Source organism: Pholcus phalangioides, unplaced genomic scaffold, assembly GCF_987345545.1.
Source record: "Pholcus phalangioides strain wild (caught in Gottingen) unplaced genomic scaffold, Ppha-v1.0 ptg000022l_1, whole genome shotgun sequence".
Taxonomy (NCBI): Eukaryota; Metazoa; Arthropoda; class Arachnida; order Araneae; family Pholcidae; genus Pholcus; species Pholcus phalangioides.
The window spans coordinates 912,052-932,395 of NW_028301615.1; the positions used below are offsets into that span (position 1 = coordinate 912,052).

The window sequence follows — 20,344 nt, forward strand, 5'->3', positions numbered from 1 at the left end:
GGGTTTTATATGACGGGAAACATTTGAAAAATGTATACATTCAGATATTCAGGCAGTATAAATAAATCGTTTCAGAAGTAATTAATAACAAAATTGATAAGTAAGAGATAATGATTTGTCTAGACTTATCGTCTTATATGAAAGCACATAAAATGACGAGAATCTTGCGCAATTACGTAAGAGATTATCTTGACACGTACTGTTAACATGTTCCCGCTTCCCGAGAGAAAAATACTTCTTATCTCTCCTTCTCCGGACAGCGTGTAAAACTTGTCTCCATATCCCCCCCCCCCAGTTTATCTCACTTTAAACATGGTGACCGATATCTTACGTTATCTCTGAAGGTAAAATTCTTTTTCTTGGAGAGATAACACATGTAATATGTCAGAAGAGAAAAACATATAATCGTGACGTGACAAACGTAAATGCGCCTAGGCTCAGGTATTTATGGCTGATTTTGGCATATGATTCGGTTATCCCTGTCCTATCAGGTCATCATAAGTTTTGAAGAATTTGTTTGTGAAATCTGAAAATCTCGTATTTATTATCACATTCTTCTAATCAAAGCAATGGCGACTCCGAAGCTCGTCGTTACCAGCGAAGTGTCGGTCATGGATACCATCAATGAAATCAATTCCGATTCCGTAAGTAAATGCTTTGGAGAGTATGACTGTTGATCTCTTTATCATTTGTATGGTGCAATTGTTATTGATATATTCATTATTATTTTGTTCTAGTTGTCGGCATGTGTCACTTGCCAAGGAGTCTTCATTAACTAATCTAGTTGAATTTTCTCAAGTTATAGATCTGCTGCCAATATGCAGCAAATTCATGTTTTTTATACCGATTTCTATAAGGCTTTTGATTCAATCAATCATATTCTTCTTCTTGAGAAGATCAGGGGGTCGGGGCTTTTTTGAACATCTGCTGAAGTGGATTAAGTTTCATACCTTACTGGGAGCGATTTTTAATGGTTGTAAATCCTCTTGTCGTCCATGTTATTCTGGTGTTCCCCAGGGGTCAATTTTGAGTCCCTCACTTTTTATTTTACTTATAAATGATTTACCTGATTGTATTGATACTAAATGCTTATCGTTTGCTGGTGATGTAAAAGAATTTCATGTTTTTCATAATGTCGATGACGCTGCTCAGTTACAAGAATCTATTAATTTATGTTGTGTAAATAATGAGTTGTACTTAAACATGGATGAGTGTAAGTTTAATACCTATAGTAGGATGCATTCTCCACATATATATGATTACAGTATTTATTGATGGTCGATTTCTTCAAAGGGTTGATTGTGTGAAGAATTTAAGTCTATTATTTCGCTGATCTTTTTCGTTTAACCAATATATAATTATATTGCATCTAAAGCATCCGGAATTCTTGGTTTTGAAATTCATAATAGCATAAGCTTTTTCACAATGTTCAAACTGTATCGTTGCTTCTCAACTCCTACGTTCGATCCGTTTTGGAATACGTGTTACTTATTTAATATATTTAAAATTGAACATGTTCAAATCTGGTTTTTCCGCTATGTGTATTTTAAGAAAAATCAGTGATATAACCATCAATTATCAAACAAAATACTTCGCTCATCGTTCAATTATGATTCACTTGAAATTCACCGTCTCAGAGCCCTTACCAGATTTTTTTTTGTAAAAGATTATTCACTTTCGTGTAGTAACTTCAGTACTTTTTATTGCCCTCGAATCAACCTCAGAAGCCGTAAAATATTTTTTTATGTTCCTCCATATCGTTCAAATGTAAAAAATTCTCGTTTGTAACGATTTCTAAGATGCAATACAGTAGAACCTCTCGATAACGGACACCCGTGGGAACAAAACTTTTGTCCGCTAACGGGGAGTGTCCGCTATTGGGGAGGTCCGATGCACAGTAGAATCTCGTTTATACTACTTTCATTGACATCACGTGCATTAAACATGTTTTGCAATAAAAATTTAACCAAAATAAGTGTGAAGAAGAAATAAACGTTCATAAACAACATTATCAGTTATGTTTTCTTTCTTCACCCGCATCTACATGTGCAAATAAAACCAAACATTATTATTCGAAATCAGCATCCTAGACCATAGTTATGTTCAGTTAATCAAGTCACTCAAGTAATTAATTGATGGATTATCATGTTTACCAATACGAGCTGGGGATTATACATAATCATCGTTGGATATGATAAATTCTCGATTTATGAACATAAATTCACAAGTTAGTTTGGAAAAAAAAATTAGTTTGCCTGATTTTACTGTCCGCTATCGAGAATGCCCGCTAAGGGGGAGCGAAATACATTGAAGCCCCCATTACACGGGACCGGGGAACAGAAAAGTGTCCGTTAAGGGAGGTTGCACTGTAATAATGATGATGTATATTTTTAAATTTTTGTCTTATTTTTATTTTATATATACGTATGTTTTTATTTTATCTTGTGTTCATATTTGCAATCTGTAACCGGGCTTTAGCCTGTATAGTTTGTGTTTTTTTTAATCAGTAAATAAATAAGATAATTACATTCTCAGACCAGGGATGAACCATTTTTCGTGTGTGATCTCGGTGATGTCATCGGAAAATTCCACTTGTGGAAACAGAAACTGCCCCGAATCCGTCCATTTTATGGTAAAAGTTTTGAGTTTTATCGCGCGTTATACTTATCTTTCTCGTATGTAACGCATTGTTTCAATTTTCTAATGAATATATCGTGTATTTAAATTCGCAGCGGTCAAGGCCAACTCAGAACCAATACTTATAAAATTATTGCAAGGATTAGGTGCTGGTTTCGATTGCGCAAGTAAGGTAAGTCCTAAAAAATAAATTAAATTTTGCGGTTTTTTTTATAGAGTGCTTAGAAAATTTGGAATAATAATAATCAGTGCCGTCTTAACGCATGGACCCCCCCCCCGGCACGTTCCAGGGGGCCTCACAAAAATTAGATTTGGTTGAAATTTTCTAGAATTTATCTGGTGGGGCCTCGGAAAAACCACTTGGCCTGGGGGTTCATAATGCTCTGAAGACGGCCCTGATAATATTATGCCTGGAATAACTGGTGAATCGTTGACCCTAGAGAGGAATACTTCCAATTAGAAAAAGCATCCAAATAAGGTGTAGATTTGAGATACGTTATTTATATTGCAAGGGGTTGTAAAATTATGAAAGTAAAGAACTTAACTTTTGTCTGATCACCCTCTACACTGAAAAAAACCTATCTAGAGAGTTCTTTGGTCTGTTTCTCCAGAGGCCAGCAATATAAAGTTTCCACGTCTCCAAGAGAGGTATTCAAATTCGGAGACGAAGAAAAATTGGAAAAGAACAGCATATGAGAGCCGTAAAATGAGCGTGTCCGTTAGTTTATACCAGCGTTTCTCAAACTTTCTCAACTCAAAAAAAAGTAAAATCACGACAAGAGGTCGTGTGTATCCCGTATTACGGGACGTTCCTGTATTTTTAGTTGCTTTGAATTTTTTTATAAATCCGGCCCGTTTTTCAGCGATGCTTATTTGAATTGGTGATGTTTACTGAAATCTTGATTGAACAGCGTTTCCATACTTACAGTAATAAATTGTAGCTATATATACAAATATTCATCTCACATATCTGTCAAGTTCAACGCATTTTTTCTTGAATTTTTCAGTGATTTTAACTACAACTGGGGAGATTTTGAAGACTTATGACAATGTTTTTGATGACAATTGGCAACGCCCCATATATTTTACCTAATTTAAGATCAGAGTTTCCCTTATTTTTCTCAATAGAACATGGTTATCTTTCTTGGGACTCTTCGCCCATTTTAGTAGTAATTGGAGCGTTTATCGTAAATTTAAACTTTTGGATACAATTTGCGATGTCCCCTATTTGGGTTCAAAATTCCCCACTCTTTTACCTGATGAGGTAAGAATATGCAATTTTCGTTTGAACTCAATATGGATACCGTTCATTATAAATGAAAACAATGGAATATTTTTTATTCAGAATTGAATTATCAAGTCTCTTTGCGGACCACGTGTGCCATCGTTGCGGACCACCTCTGCGCCGCGAACCATAGTTTCAGAAACGCTGGTTTATGCGATTCTCTCCTTCATATTCAGTGCTTTCGAATTCAGATATCTCAGCGAGTATTGCACTTAAAAACATGAAATCTTTTAGTTTGGATCATTAGAGACAGGAAAACAACTTTCTAATTGGGTTTATAGGACAAGATGACCGAATAGAAAGTTAATGTTTTTTATAACCATAGAGAGAGAGAGAGAAAAGAAAAACCCTTGCAATATGAATAACGTATCTGAGGTCAACACATTATTTGCATACTTTTTTCAATTGGAAGTATGCTTCTATAATGAACGGATCGCGAGTTATTCCAGAATAAAAAGACTTTCCAACGCCAACACTGCTGCATAAATGCCATGCAAATGCAGACATGGCAACAATGTAGTTTGCACCAGTCTTGTTTAACCTCAGGTTTGAAACCGTTTCTGGTCCGTGGGAATTCCGGGTAAATATGCGGAAAACTGGTTAGAAACCAACACCCAATTTTACTTATACAACTGTAACAATTTCGTTTGTTTTCGTTTTGATAGGTGACGGCAGGTGTCCCAGCGCAACGATGATTTTCGCATTTATAATAAAAGAATTGCACTATTGTTACGCCTTAGAACCTCCTGCTGCCATTTGAAAAGAATAAAATAAAAATGAAAACAAAATAGCACATCATAGTGGGTTTTCTGCCGCAAAATACCTTTTTCCATTAAATTCACGTTCTATTCATATTCGGTACAAAAAAGTAATTACTGACATCCTGAAGCAAGCATAAAAGGTACTACGTATAGCGCATGAAAGGTATATACTAGTATCATACCATATATTATTTAGTTTCATGCTGCGCAGCGATATTGAATCGACAGCTAGTTTTAATACAAGTATTATAATAGAAGAGATAGGGTTTCTTTTTCGTGTCCGGAAAATTCACCGAATGAAGGATTAATCGCTTGGAAGACTCACTGAGGAAAATGCACCGACATCAGTTCGACGTGACTGAATGAGCGAGTGAATGAATGATCGATAGGGTAAATGAACGAGTGAGTGAATGTATGAGCGAAACGAGTCCGTCACTTGGAGCTAGCCTACTCTCGCTCACTCACTTACCAAGTCACTCAGTCAATTATTAGGTAGTTCATTCTATTACTCATTCACGGGGACGCTTCCTCTATTACTCACTCGCTCACTATAGGTCACTACTCATCATATCATTCACTCACTAGTTCACTTTGTCTCTACGACACTCAGTCATTAGTTTGCTCACTTATAAACACTCTAACCACTCTGTGTCACTCACTCACTAACTACTGTATCATTTACTAACTGACTAACTCGGTAATTCTTTGATCACTGACTCGAATCGAACTGTTCGAACTGTCGTCGGTCAATTTTCCGTCCATTGAATTTCGTGGTGGTGAATTTTCCGTAAAGCTTTTTTTTGTTGATAGCCGGCAGCAGAGGTCCAAACTCAAATAAAAATTATTTTTTCCACGCTTGTAAGTTATTTCTCTCGTTTAATATGATCTCCAAAGTTTTTCACTTAATTTCACCAGTGCGAATGAAAAAAAAGTTGAAGAATATTGACATTATAGATATAATATAAAACCATGATGTGCTATGATCGTATGTCTATGACTGGCATAAACAAAAATTGTCTGACTCAGATGCGTGGCATTTCTACAGTAATGTGTTGAAGCTGTTAAAGAAACAACCCTCATTGAGAAATAATGCATTCACTCACGTATACTTTTTCCATTCATAATAATTAATGCTGATTGTTGTGTGCAGGCGGAGATCGAAATGGTCATGTCATGTGGTGCCACCTCGAACGACATCGTTTTCGCCCATCCACAGAAGTTCATTTCTCATTTAGTGTTCGCCTCCAAGAAAGGAGTCGACCTCATGACTTTCGACAGTGAGAACGAGCTTCACAAAATCAAGAAATATTTCCCGTCGGCCAGGTATTATTACTGCTACTTCGTTTTGATACGCACTCATGCTTTACGCATACATGTACAAAGTCTTTTTTCTTCTCCCCAACGCCTCAGAAAGACTATTTATAAGTCGTCAGGCCGCCTCATTGGGTTGGGAAACGACGAAATAAATAAAATTCTGTTCTGATAGTCATCCAGTATATTATAGACATGCGTCCACAAGGACTGTGGACGCATGTGTATAATAATGGGAAGGTGCTACGAGATCGAATTTTATTTTTGTGTTCATGATAGGGCAAGATTGGTACATGCAATATATAAAGACATTGAAAAAAAAAACCCATATTCAATGGTGACATCACTGGTCCTTTCTTTAATGTAGGTTACTTCTGAGGTTCCGCATCCCAAACGTGGAAGCCAAGTTTCAATTGAGTGAGAAATTCGGTTGCGATCAAGACGAAAGCGAGGAGTTGTTGAGAGTTGCTCGGAAACTGGACCTGAACGTCGTAGGAGTTGCGTAAGTTATGCTTTAATCTTTTTATAAATTCTCTGGCATATACATAGGCATATCTGAAATTTTCATTTATTCTTTTAAAAACATTTTCTATATGCATTGCAGGTTTCACGTCGGAAGCATGTGCATCGAAGCATCGGCGTTCCGAAAGGCCATGCGAATAGCGAGAGGTATCTTCGATGCCGCCGAACATTTGGGCTTCCATTTCAATGTGTTGGACATTGGCGGCGGATTCCCTGGTCACCTGGGAACGTACGAACTATTCGACGAAGTGAGTGCTCATCGTAATCCATGAAACTTTTTCTTGGGCGTTAATGGTGTGTTCATATAATTTATATAGTGAGTTAGTGATTCGTACCCGCAAATGAATCGAGTTGAACATCTTGCCAAATACTACTACTTCACCAAACACCAACTCTGGCCATATCGCAATTTACTGCCATTAGTGAGATGGGTTGGAAGTGAAGGTGCTGTGTATATCGGTAGTCGCCTCAAGTTCGTTTGGGAAAATATCCTATCTATATCCTCCCTTGGGTTCGAACCCGGGACCCTGACAACAACCTTCACGATGGTAGACGAGCATCTTACCACCATGCCACTCGGCCACCTTGCCAAATACTGACGTCCGGAGTTTTGAGTTGGAAAATATTATCAACGCATTTTGTAAACGTTCTTAACTAATTGGTCCAAAACCGGAAAGTGCTGATCACGAAACTAATGTGTAAATGTGTTTTTTTGTTTAAGGTTTTTGTTTGACGAGTGTGACTGTCTGCTGCTTTCTACCTTCCAAACTGGAAGTGATACTGGCTAGAGGAAAATTTACGGTTTTGCCGCCCTACCACCATTACAGTCAAATTCCCTTGACCACACATTTTTGAAATTCGTCCCTCTGGGCCCTCTTTCTTGGCTTCCGTCTCTATAAATACTCATCTGTCTCAGTCCCTCATTTGGTCACTTACATGCTTCTATACTTTCTTCATCACTCTTTGGGTTGAACATTGACCTCATCCGTCGCCCTCTAGGTCAGATCAGATCATTCTCATGCACAGTTGTATGTAGGATTTACTCAAGGGTGGGGGGAGGGACTTTGTTTTTTACTGCAACAAAGCACTATAACCTCCACCCGTTTCCAATGTTCCTCCATGCTTAAAATTCTCCAGGTCACTAGTCATTCCCATGTTCACATACTCTCTCGGTCACTCTTTTGGTCATTCACATGCTTGAAATAATCCAAGTCATTGTTTTGGTCACTTACCGACTTAATCCTTCTCGTTAGGTCACTATTTTGGTCACACATTCTTACAAACTCTCGATGCCACTCCTTTGGTCGCTCACTAACTTTGTCTCTTGGTCTCTATGCCAGTTTTAGTTACTTCCATGTTTTCAAAAAATCTCGAGGTCACTCACTGACCTAGTTCCTCGCTCTTTAGGTAGAGACAAATTTATAGTTTTGCCATCCTACTCCTATTCTAGTCCAATTTCTTTGACCTCACATTCCTCAAAAGTCAGTCTGCATTACGCGGGGGGGGGGGGTTAAGCGTCAAAAAACATGTTTTTCCCAGCTGATCTAGTAGAGGGCCCGAGTGGTGCAGTTGTAAAATCTGGGGTGTTTAGTCAGAACATGATGTCTCCAAAAAATGGCTTTTTGATCTAGTAGTAAGTCTTGCTAATTATAACTAATTATAAGTGAGATAAATGCACAAAATACGTGCGTACGGATAAACAACATGCTGATGTATATTCTCATTTGTATTTGTGCGTATGCTTTATTTTTGATTTTTAAATGACAATGAAAATGCTTATATCTCAAAAATGTGATTTTGAAGTTGATGTTCTGACCATACACCACAGAAATGTTCGTCCGTTGGTTCGATCCTGAGAACAGAACATCGATAAAAAGCTTTTTTTTTTTCTTTTCCGACGAATCTGACACGAGCACCATACGATAGTGCCTCCATTTCCGACTTACTCTAACGGTAGTAAATTGGTGTACGGCGGTATGACCGGAGTTGTGTGGTAAAGAAGTAAAGGGGGTGCCAACTGAAATAAGATACAGTGCATACACCCCTTAAGCCACATCTCTGCCGATTCGTGACAATATTGCAATGATTACCTTGGCTTTTCCTTGTTCAAAGTAAGAGCTTTCATGAAGCTCTTACGAGCTTGAAGTTTAAAGCTCGTGATTACCCCCCAACAGGACCGGGTGACAGTAGGCGTAAAGTAGTAGTGGAGGGGGCCCAATATATTAGTTGCTGCCCTGACTCCAGTTTACCAGTGTTGCACGGTATCACACTGCAACACATAGATGATATTATATATGTTCCGTTGCTCGAAAACTATATTATAGGTGGCGGCACGCGAAAATTTGAAGTGGTAAATTTTAAATACAAATGTGTTTCTTTTACATCGTTATTTCTGATCCTAGATGAGCAAGGAAATCCGCGAGGGTATAGAAGAAAATTTCCCGCAAGCAGATGAAACGCTTCAAGTAATCGCCGAGCCGGGAAACTACATGGTCAATTCCGCTTCGACGCTTTGCGTAACCGTCATTGGCAGGAAAATGACTTCACAAAGTTCCGACAGTATGTATTTAGTTATTTGAAACCAATTACATTTTTTTGTTTTACTCTCTACTAGCTGATACCCGGCGACGTTGCCCGCCCTGTAAAAAATTTACATATATATAGCTTATTAATTATTTCTTAATCAAAATATTTCTGCATTAAGTAAGAAAAAATTGCTTTCATTTTTAAATATTTTAATTAAAAACTTCAGGCAATCGCTTGTGGATACACAATATTTTTGTTTGTCCATCTGGTGTGTAGATGTACAAATTTTTAGGATTACCAACACGCGAACAGGAGACGGAAAGGTGTCCGTGTGAAAAACAGGGCTCAAGTAAGTTGATACCTGCCACTGCTAACGACTGGCCTTGCGCTTTGTTGATTGTCATGGCAAAAGCTAAACGAATCGGGAACTGTAATCGCTTGAAAGTGAATGGCATTTCTTCAGTGATAATTGGGGTACGGGGAATGAAGACGTGTTCTTCTCCAGCACATTCAGTTAGAATCGTTGCTTCAATGATGTAATTGTGCAATTTCTTCACGCAGAGTCTGTTGCCATTGCAGAGTATCGGTATCTCCAAATTTCTTAAAATCATTATAGGTGCTCCGACTTTGAGGGTCAAGTTGTGTGGTGGCACACCCGGAATATCCAAAGAGTTCAGAAATTCTGCAGGACACAGAACTGTCTGCGCTGTGTCTGTGTCAACCGATTTGTAAGATGTGGAGTCTCCCGGAATATTTTTTAGGATTTTTTTCGATGCCAGAATCGCTTTCTCACAAAGCCACTCATGGTTTTGGTGATTTTGTTGAATGTTTGGGAAGACTTTGTCTGCAAGTTCTTGAACTGAGTTTATATATATAAGAACTGGCAAAATCCATTTGGGAACGTTATCAGTTCAGTGCTTGGGTCTACGGGAATTCTTCCATTGCCAAGTTTGATCAACTGATGTGAAAATGATAGCAGTGCTGAGTCATTTTGCAGTTGAACTCGCATGTTGGTGGATAATGATAATTTTTTAGCTTCGTGCCAGAGTGTTGATGATTTGAGGCAGGCATTGAGTTCATCAGTTGACGTTCAACATTTTTATTCCCAGTTTTGTCGTCGTAGTTGTTGTTCTCTGTTGTTAGCGACGTCATACGTCCAACTTGGGCAGCGAATATTATTCAAACGCCTTTTAAGCATTTTTTAAATTGAAACTATACCTCTAAGATGGGCGGTTGAGATAAAGGCCGCATTATCACTTATAGGACACCCTGTATATAGGCTAGCAGAAATACCCGGCGCTTCCCGGGTTTTCTTCAATTACTGGTAGGATTGGAAAAGTGACAAACCGTTATAAAGGAATAAACTGTTATAATAACAGAATTAAAGGTGTGACAAACCATTGTAAAGGCATATATTCACGTCTGAAACGCATTGTTGGAAACCACGGTAACCAAACTAAACGTTCCGAAAGTAATTGTTGAGGCCCCAAAACTATTGTTGCCCGACAGTTTTTTTGCCCATTTCGGACATTTGCCCAGCTCTGACGAAGTTTTAAAGTAGCCTACGGTTCAATCCCGGACCTGTTTGGTATATATGCAAAATCTGGCGACGATCGGTCTAAAACTGTAGATTTTTATAAAGAGCATACATGCATACTTTCACATTTATATATAAGACTAGCTGATACCCGGCGACGTTGCCCGCCCTGTAAAAAATTTACATATATATATAGCAACATATATATTACAACATATATTACATATATATAGTCAACAAACATTTTACAATATTATTTATAGGCAGTTCGGATGATAAACGCGAAATAATGTACTACTTGAACGACGGTCGATACGGTACGTTACCTTGGTACTGGAGAGACTACGGGGCAGACATGCAAATCCTATCCGTAAGTTACTTGTACGAGCATATGAGGCGGAGGAGGTGCACAACCTTCAACCTGCGGGCCAAATGCGGCCCGACAAAGGGTTCTATTCGGCCCGCGAAAGTTGTTTTGGTAGAAATGTATCAATACACACAACACAATAAGTACCCAGGCTGACCATATTTCTTCCAAAAAAAAAATACGGGGTATCACCAAAAAAGGTGTCAAGGCAAGTAAAGCTGCCATTAACAGTCACATAAAATTGCCACAGGCGAGTAAAGATGGCAATTTCGATTGCAAAATTTGTCAAAGGCGACTGAAGTTGCCAATTACAGCCAAAACCTTCGTCAAAGGCAAGTAAAATTGTCATTTAGCTCCGGAAAAGTTTTAAATTGTAAGCAAAGTTACCAACAATCGCTGAAATTGCTCAGCTCAAAAAATTGCTAATCGCGGAAAATGGTGGGAACAGCAAGTCAAAAAGTAATTCGCCAAAAAAGTATATATATATATATATATATGTTATAATTGATTATACGATAATTAGAATATAAACTATAGTAATATAATTTATGAGTTATGAAAATAATCATAACTCTTAATTTTTAAAAATCAACTGCTAGTCCTCGAAAATAAGGGGAAAAACGGGGCATTTTATGAGAACGTTGGGGCGAAAATTACGGGGCATATGGCCCCTTTTATCCAAGTTTCTGGAACGCGGACTGAAACGGTTGTGCACCTCCTGATATTAAGTGTCAATTCACCTCCGCCATTCGAACGCCTGTAAATTGCGATTTCTTTCCAACAGAAAGAAGGACGCCTGAAGACGGGACACGAATCACCTTCCAAGGTATGGGGTTGTTCCTGCTGCTGCACGGACAGCGTCTTGAGCACGTGTTCTCTGCCCGAGATGGACATAGGTGATCACATGGTGATACGCAACATGGGTGCATACATGTCCAGTGTGTCGAGCAACTTCAATGGGTTCTCGTTGACCCCTACGTATTACATTTGCACGGTTTTCCCTCAAAGGTGAGTGCTTCTCGTAGGGGGACGCTATTGTATTGTAAGGAGTGGCGTTGGCATGCATTTAAGGTCCGTTTACACGCGTCAAGTAGTTTAGTAGTTGACTAAATTGTAAATAGTCAATTTCTTGAAAATGTATGTAGACTTTAAGGGGCATTTTTAGGTTTAGTTGTCAAATAGCCGCTGTGGTGATCGAGTGGTCAGAGTAACGGGTTCAAAGCCCACTGGTGCCACAGTGGTGGTCGGCTAAAGTTAGTTTTCTCTGGTTCCCGACTTTGAGGCACGGATACGAACCGATCTCTCCATTAAAAAGTCTGTCCAGAGAGAGAAACACGCCTACAAAACGGTGCAAATATTCACACATTACACTTCACTGCTGAAATATAGATGGCAGCATTGAAAAATCTGACAGTACTATATACGCACGCCTACTCTTACACTTCCGGCACAACTCACTTGGTACTTAATCACCCATGGTGATAGCCCTGAGTTGTGACCGAGTTGCGCAGTGGTAAGATGCTCGTCTTCCACTATGAAGTGTGCCACGGGCCACTTAAATACTCTGGAATTGTACCACGGGTCACGGGTTTTATTTTATCATGTGTATATATTGATTATAATTTTTTTTAATTGCATTTTTAATGGGGTTGCTGTATTTTTGAAATATATGACAACCATATTTTTATGGGCATCTTTTTATCAGTCACCTCGTTGGGCATTTTGGCTGTTGTGGCGTTGTATTTGTATTAAGTGATCTGTAAATGTGCTGCTTATGGTTCATTATTACAAGATTATGTTTGAGGTGGTAGGCCACATCAGATACTCCAGAGGGCCACATCTGGTCCACGGGCTTAGAGGGTGGGTCGCAATGAATTTCTTTAAAAAAATTGAGTCTTCAAATAGCTTTTTTTTGGGGGGGGGGCACGAGCCTATCCCATCCCTTCTCCAGCTTACGTCCCTGATCCGAATATACGTTAGGAGTTTAGGCAGAGCTGACGAAATTTTTCTTACAAGTGGGGGAAGGGGTCCAAAAATGGCCAAAAATCTGCTCACGTAATACGTGAACGGGCCCTAAGGCTCGGAACTCTTCCGGGTCAATCGGGAGCACTGACGCCTACGCTAACTATTAATTAAACTACTTGACGCGTAAACGAGGCTTTGCATGGAGGGTACACTGTATGCTCCTGGAATTAGATCAAGAGCTATTGATTGAGTGAATTATTAAGTGAATCGAATGATTTTTTTTTCGCGAAATACCCCCACCGTGACCACCTTTAACACTAAATTCCTCTTGAAATCGTTTCAGTGACGACGATTACAGAAATTTCCTCCAACCTGGAGTTTCCAGTGCAGACATGTACTCGTTGATATCCGAGCCTGGATTCCAATCCGAATACCTGAAGCGCTCCTGCAGAAAACACGACGATTCGGAGCAGCACCTCGCATGTCCGAATGGCCAGACCGTGTGACGTTCGTCGAAAGGACTTGGAAACTGCATTTAAATGCATATGTACAAAAAATGATGATGATAACAATAAAAATACGGTGTGGAAGATACTTAAGGCGACGATACGCAGTGTGTCTATTTTTAAAAAATGTGTGTTCGATACTCCTTCAGAAGGTTGTGTAACTTTGGGAACGTCTCGATGAAGAGATGGGAAAGAAATTGGTGAGTAGTTGAATTAGTTGCATTCATTTCTGTTAGTTGTTTCCTGGTAGTCTATTGTGAAGTTCCGTATTCGGAATACAGATGGCAGCACTTCTTGAACAGGTATTCCTCAGAAACAAACTTTACCTCAGATGCGCAACACACATACGGGATCATTCAAGTATTACGTCAGCATCGAGGAGTGGGGAGGTTTCGGATTTGCTGACTTTTGATGACATGGGGGGGGGGGATGTTTGAAGGTTGCTTACGTCATCAACCACCCCTTTTTTAAGATATGAAATATTCTAAGGTGCTGACAGGGGGACGGGGGTCAGTGTTTTGCTGACTTTTTCTGACAAGGGGGGACGGCCCTAAGCGTCATTCAAGTATTACGTCAGCATGGATGGGGGAGGTGGGTTTCCGATTTGCTGAGTTCTGATGATGGGTGGGGGGGCCTTAGATGATGCTTACGTCATCAATCACCCTATATATGAAATAACCTTAATGGCATCTTATTACTCAGTGTGCCAAAAAAGGGAAACCTTTCGCTAGTTTGTGGCTCTCACTTGCTTGCACACTGTTTTGGTCTGTCATTGATATGGTCCCTGTACTCCATAGGTTGTTTTTGTTCACTCACATACCTGTACACTTTGTAGGTCACTCCTTCGGCCTCTCATTGACATGGTCCATCTTTCTAAGTCACGCTTTTGGTCACTCACATGCTTCCACACTGTTTTGGACCCTCACATGCTTGCGCACTTTCTAGGACACTCCCGTGTTTGCACAAACTCTAGGTCACTCCATTGGTTTCTCAATTACATTGTCCCTTACTTTCTCGGTCACTCTTTTGCTCACTCACATTCTCGCACCCTAATTTGAACCCTCACGTGCTTGCACACTTTTTAGGACACTCCCATGTTTGCACACTAATTTGAACCCCCTCACTTGCTTGCACACTGTTCTGGACCCTCACTTGCTTGCACACTGTTCTGGACCCTCACATGTTTGTGAGCTATTTCGTCGGGGGGGGGGGGGCGCACGGGTAGAGTAAACGGTCGATGAGCTGACCTACCCTACAAAGTGCGCAGTCACTCCTGTAGGTCTCTCGTTGACATGTTCCCTCGATCTCTAGGTCACACATGCGTTCACACTGTTTTACTCTCTCACACATGCGTTCACACTGTTTTACTCTCTCACACATGCGTTCACACTGTTTTACTCTCTCACACATGCTTGCACCCATTCTAGGTCACAAGGTCACACCCGTGCTTGTGCACACCCTCTAGGTCACTCGTTTGGTCACTCACCGACCTAGTCCTTCGCTCCCTTGGAAGAAAAGCGGATTTATATTTTCACCGCTGCAGGCTATATAAATTTTTCCACTGATCTTCTTGACCACTCATTCGTAAAATTTTCCGCCCTGAGGCTTTAAAACCTATTAAGGCTTCCCCTCCACACCCCGAGACCTACCTGGGCAAGGTAGGCCAACGTGTTAAAACAGCACCCCCCCCCCCCTCAAGATTCACACTGAATTTCAAAAACGGAAAGAGTAATTATTGCTCACAATAACAATATTACTGTTTACATAGTTGATAACATTCCATAATAAAACTATGAGAACGGAAATGATAATTATTAAACTACCATTGACTGTGTGGTCAGAGACGGCTATAAATAAATAAGCGTCACGTGATATTTATTTACAAACAAAAGCATGTTTTGTAGCACACCAATCACGAAACAGTACAGCTTATACCTCCTTCAAAGCTTCTCCATCACATCAGGGTTCAGCTGAGGATCTGGGCCCTCGGGTCCTTCGGAAGGCGCCTGGTTTTGAAGTTCATGACGCAGTCCCGCAGAACGCGCGAGGCTTGTTGGACCGACACCGACTCGCGCTCGCCGGTGATCTCCACGGTCGAGAGTTTCTCCAGGAGACGGATCTTGTCTTCGACCGGAAGGCACCGCAAGTCCTTGGACGGGACATGGCTGGATAAGCGCGACAACGCGCGTCCGAGCCCTGATGATGTTGATGACGCGCCCGATCGCTGCCGGTGATCGGTACGCGCCTTCTTCTCCGTCTTCGTCACGTCGAGGTCGTCTCGACGGTGAGACCTCATCGACCGCTCGTCACGCTGGTTGTAATACCTTCCCTCACCGTCCCGACGGGTGTCACTCCTTCTCGTCTGCTCTTCTTCCTTGACGCGATTTTTCTCCTGCTCGTACAGGACGTCGAAGCACAATTCCTTGACGGTCTCGCTGAACAAGTCGCGCTTCTTCTGCTCCCCGCGTCCTTCGGGGGCGACAGCTTCTTTCCTCACCTGAATTTCGCCGCGTCCTCGCCTCTGCTCCAGCAGCTCGGCTTTCTCTTCGACCAGCGCGTCCCTGGCGCACCTCACCAGTAGCAGGCCCTCGATCATCCGGTGGTTCTCTGGATCGGCTTCCTTCATGTAGTTCATCCGATGCCTGGTGCTGACGATGTGGCGGAGGATGTCGTCCTTATCGCACTGGAAGTTGCACAGCTTGCAGCTGAAGGTAGGTTCGGTGCGGGACTTGGATCTGATCATCTCGACGACGTGGTTCAGACCGACGACCGGGACTTCCATGGCTTCCACGTCGCGGTGGATCGAAGACGGACGGTGTTTGACGACGCTCCTCACCTGAGGCAGCTGGACGTCGACTTTCCTCAGGTTCTTCAGGTGCCTCTTTCCCGTCACGTGCAGCTCCCACGTTTCTAAGGTGCTCATGTGGGACTCGCATGTCTCGCAATAATAATCATTCGAAGGTAAGTCGCTCATTTCTTGGCGGGGGCAATCACCGTCGACGATGTCACTGACGAAGACGAATTCCGAAGTTTTTCCCTTGAGAATCTAAACCAAAGCTGTAATGAAGATCTTATTTTTTGAAGAATTGCCTTTGAATCAGCTAGCCAAACATAAAACGATTAAAACAAACTCGCAAACTGACCATATTTTGATACGACAAATCAGAATTCCAAATACGGGACCAGTGATGTGTATGCTCGGCATTCACACGGTAATTTGCGGCACGTGTCCGAGCACCCCAGAATTAATTCAGAAATCGAATTTTTTTTTTCCCCACATGAATCAAGACGAGCACCCACGAGTTCTACACACACAATTCTGACTCCCCCAGTCTCTAAATCTCTTTTCGGGTCAATTCCTTGCACACGCTCTGGGTCACTGTTCTGGTTGCTCACTGACCTGGTCACTCGCTCTCTTTATATCACTATTTTGGTCATTCACATTCTTGCACACTGGCGTCGGAGCCAGGGGGTTCTGCGGATGCTTGAGCATACTGAGCCCATCCCTCCATTAAAAAGTCTCGACACAGAGAGCAAAAGGGGTGTAACGGTTCAATGATTGCACTTCACTTATAGTTAGAAAAATCGATGGTAGCACTACACATAACAAACATTACACAGAAATAAACTTCGCATTAGGCTCACAACGCGTACACGCACCTTCCGGCATATACCAGTTCGTTAGAAATTCCGTAGAGGCATGTGTACGAGGTGCATGCACGGGTAATTAGTAGTGCATGCAGGTGAATATTTTTGTCATAATGGCCTCAATGTGCAATTAAACCCTCCCCCTTATAACGGTAACCCGTCATTTGCGGCTGAATAATAATTTCCATTCTTTAGCAAAACTATGCACTTCAAACCCCTGATTAACGGTCTCACCCTCTTTTACATACGTACTATTTTTTTTTTCTTTTGTCCCGTTGATGTCTGTAAAAGAGAGATTTTATTGTATTTTACCATTCATCAACGGATACTCTTCGTTAGCAGACAAATGCTCCTGTCTCAAAAGGGTGTTCGTTGTAGAGAGGTTCAACCGGCAGAACCGACTCATCGGACACTCCCTGTTAGAGTTTGAATAATGACGATGGGCCTTGATGCCTTTTCCTACCAACGGAAACTTCTCATTAGCGGACAAAATTTTCGATCTCATGGGCAGGGCCGTAATAAGGGTTTGGTTGGGGGAAGATGCAAACTTATGTATATTAACATCATCATCACGCCCCCCTCAAGTCCATCTCGGCGCGCCTATGAACGTTTCATTTCCCACCATTTACCAATTTTTCAGAAATTTCTGTCGTAATTGGAGGGCTCTTGTTCCCCTTCAGCATCATTTTGGCGAGTATTGGCTGTTGCCCATACTTTCCTTAAATTTTGAGATCGCAAATTCTCGTATTTTTCAAACAAAATGTGTGCTCAGCAATTAAATATACTAAAGCAATTTAAAGTCACACAAATTGTGTCAAAACACTGCAACTTTTGCTGCCATCTATTTAGAAATTTGAGAACTTAATTAATGAATCTTAAACAGAAAAATTTAACCCATGCTGCTATCTATTATTTAGAGAGCAAAAGAAAAACTGAACTTGTGCTATTTCAGAATCATAGATGGTAATTAATTCATAATTCGTCATTTTTGAGTCATTTAAATTCGTCATTAACAGCCATTTAAATTCGTTTATCATATCATGTTCTTCAATAGTTGTTACTGCCACTCAAAACCTACAGATGGCGTTGAAACAGCTCTCGGATGGAGCCATCGTTGATGATGATGATTCGTTTCGGAAATCTTACTCACTGAATGCATTGCGAACGCAAGACGACTTCATATACATATATTAAGGAGTTCTACACTAGCGCGCAGATCATGGCCCCCACATCCTGTAACGGGGCCCCTAGGCTGGGATCTTTTGCGGGCCCCTCGGTCAGACTTTTAACGGGCCCCTTCTGTAGCTAATTTATAGGGTGAAAAAAGAAAAAAAATGATAATCGTCCCGGACCCCAGGGCTAGAGACCTGTCAGCCCCCCTCCCCCTTATGTGGGGGCCATGGCGCAGATCATGCAATATGAAAGCATTCGCAATTGGTTGTTTAGTAATTTGTACGGTGTTGCGAACGATTCTTGAGCTGTTTTCACTGGATCCACCTAGGATCGGTTTTTTCAACGAACACAATGGAAGTTCGTGCACCCACGAGCGGATTAGAACCACTGCAGGGGGTCGTGCGTTGCAAGATCGGCGCGCTGGTGTATACGCGCCTTTAGACGTCTCTTTCATTGATTTTGGAATTACCTCGATGCTGAAATTAGTTCTTTCGTTTATTGTTTTCAACTCCTATTTATGCCATTTAAATGACGGAGATTGCGCAGAGATATTCAACGAGTCCCCAAGGCCGTATTTAAGCTTTTTCCGCCTGTGGGCTATACAAATTTTGCCGCCCCCCTCCCATTTCAGTCTAAATTTTTTACCCCCCCCCCCATGCCATTACTAATAAATCATAAACAAACAAAAGACAAAAAAATGGTACTCTATATAGATGCGCCAAAATTTTACTTTTCTGTCTTGTATTCGTATCCTATTCCGATCCATAATGATTGCCATATAACGGGGGAGGGGTGTGTGTTCAATCTGCGGCCCGTAGGTGTCAACACATCGATGAAAAACACTGATAAATTTAATTCGAATGTATGATGCATACATTCGAATATGAAAGTATTTCAGCACCAATTAATGGTGACGAGATACTTTCTGCGTTCTTTGTTATAATCTAGCAACAAAATCAATAATGCATTACATAATATCTATACACATATTATGTTTAACCGCACGTCCTAAAGTGTATTTTGAAATGAGTGAAGTGTAAATGATGAAAGTTTATGTGAAATACTTTTTCAAAATTGTTTCGTGGACCGACTAAAGTTTTAGATGGGGCCCGCCAGTGGTTTGTGCACTCGTGCGATTTGAATGTGCTTGCATTACTTGAATATACAGAGTGGTTTACTGAACAATATGGTTTAATAATTATATATTGTTTTAGATAGAAATGACACTTAAACACGTTTACGAAACGTGAATAAAAAAAAATGGTTTTTTCTCCGCACCCTCTTTTTATACTCCAAAATTCGCCACCTCTAAGAATTTGCCCCCCTGTAAATACACTACTGTGAGTCCCGTGATTTTCCGACGAATTATGTTGGCGACACCGTTTTCTCAGCACTGCCAAGGTGGAGACCACTGACGTGATACTTCCTCCAGCAATACAAGCTCGATGAGGGAATACTGAGCTTTCCTTATAGCTCAGCAGGGAAAAATGTTTGCCTTTGGATGGTGCAAGGCCGGATCTTGAATCCTGCGAACTACGTGGCTGCAGAAGGAGCCAACTGGAAGGGTCCGACATTTTAGGGTGCCACCTGGGGGGGGGGGGGGAAGGTTGATTTTTTATCACCAAAATATCGTTCGCTCACACCTGAATTCCGGTCCAGAATCGGAAATCGGTAGGTGGCGTTTTTTTTAGGCAGTTTTTGACAATAGTTTGGTGGCGAATTGCTCTGTTCTTTGTGGGTTTTTTTTCTGTGCTTGTAAAAAGCAAATAAATTTTTCTTTTCATTCACTTCAATCCATTGTTGAGTTTCACATCACTTGAGTGTCCCTTGGCACATTGCAAGACCATTCTAGTGACCCACGGCGCATACACGGACCACTTAAGTAACCCGCATTCCAGTTCACTTGAATGACCCCGCAGGATATTTACAGATTACCGCGGCAGCGCAGTTCCAGAGCAACCGCGGTGCATTTACAGATATCTTCAAAGTGACCCGCGGTGCTGTTCTAGATCACTTAATCAAGTGGTCCGTGACTTGTTTTCAAATCAATGCAGTGGCAGGTTGAAAACATCTTTCAGATTCGAGCATTTTTAAAAATTTTTTAAA

The 20,344-nt window shown here is 41.0% G+C and overlaps 1 protein-coding gene across 1 annotated transcript; it reads left to right on the top strand.

Moving 5' to 3' along the window:
- The first annotated feature begins 391 nt into the window (after window positions 1-391).
- On the top strand, window positions 392-13,501 carry LOC149069300 (ornithine decarboxylase 1-like). Its single transcript, XM_089249485.1, has 11 exons — window positions 392-441; window positions 568-644; window positions 2,536-2,632; window positions 2,733-2,809; window positions 5,834-6,006; window positions 6,362-6,496; window positions 6,599-6,764; window positions 8,919-9,075; window positions 10,843-10,949; window positions 11,731-11,954; window positions 13,255-13,501. Exons 1-11 carry the CDS (start codon window positions 426-428, stop codon window positions 13,415-13,417), a joined length of 1,392 nt encoding a protein of 463 aa, XP_089105611.1. The 5' UTR covers window positions 392-425; the 3' UTR covers window positions 13,418-13,501.
- The last annotated feature ends 6,843 nt before the right edge of the window (window positions 13,502-20,344 follow it).

What these genes read in the sequence shown, in the direction of transcription:
- LOC149069300 (XM_089249485.1), top strand. An exon ending in ATGAAATCAATTCCGATTCC is followed by an intron (nt 645 to 2,535) that starts GTAAGTAAATGC and finishes TTACATTCTCAG; the next exon opens with ACCAGGGATGAACCATTTTT. An exon ending in CGTACGAACTATTCGACGAA is followed by an intron (nt 6,765 to 8,918) that starts GTGAGTGCTCAT and finishes TTCTGATCCTAG; the next exon opens with ATGAGCAAGGAAATCCGCGA.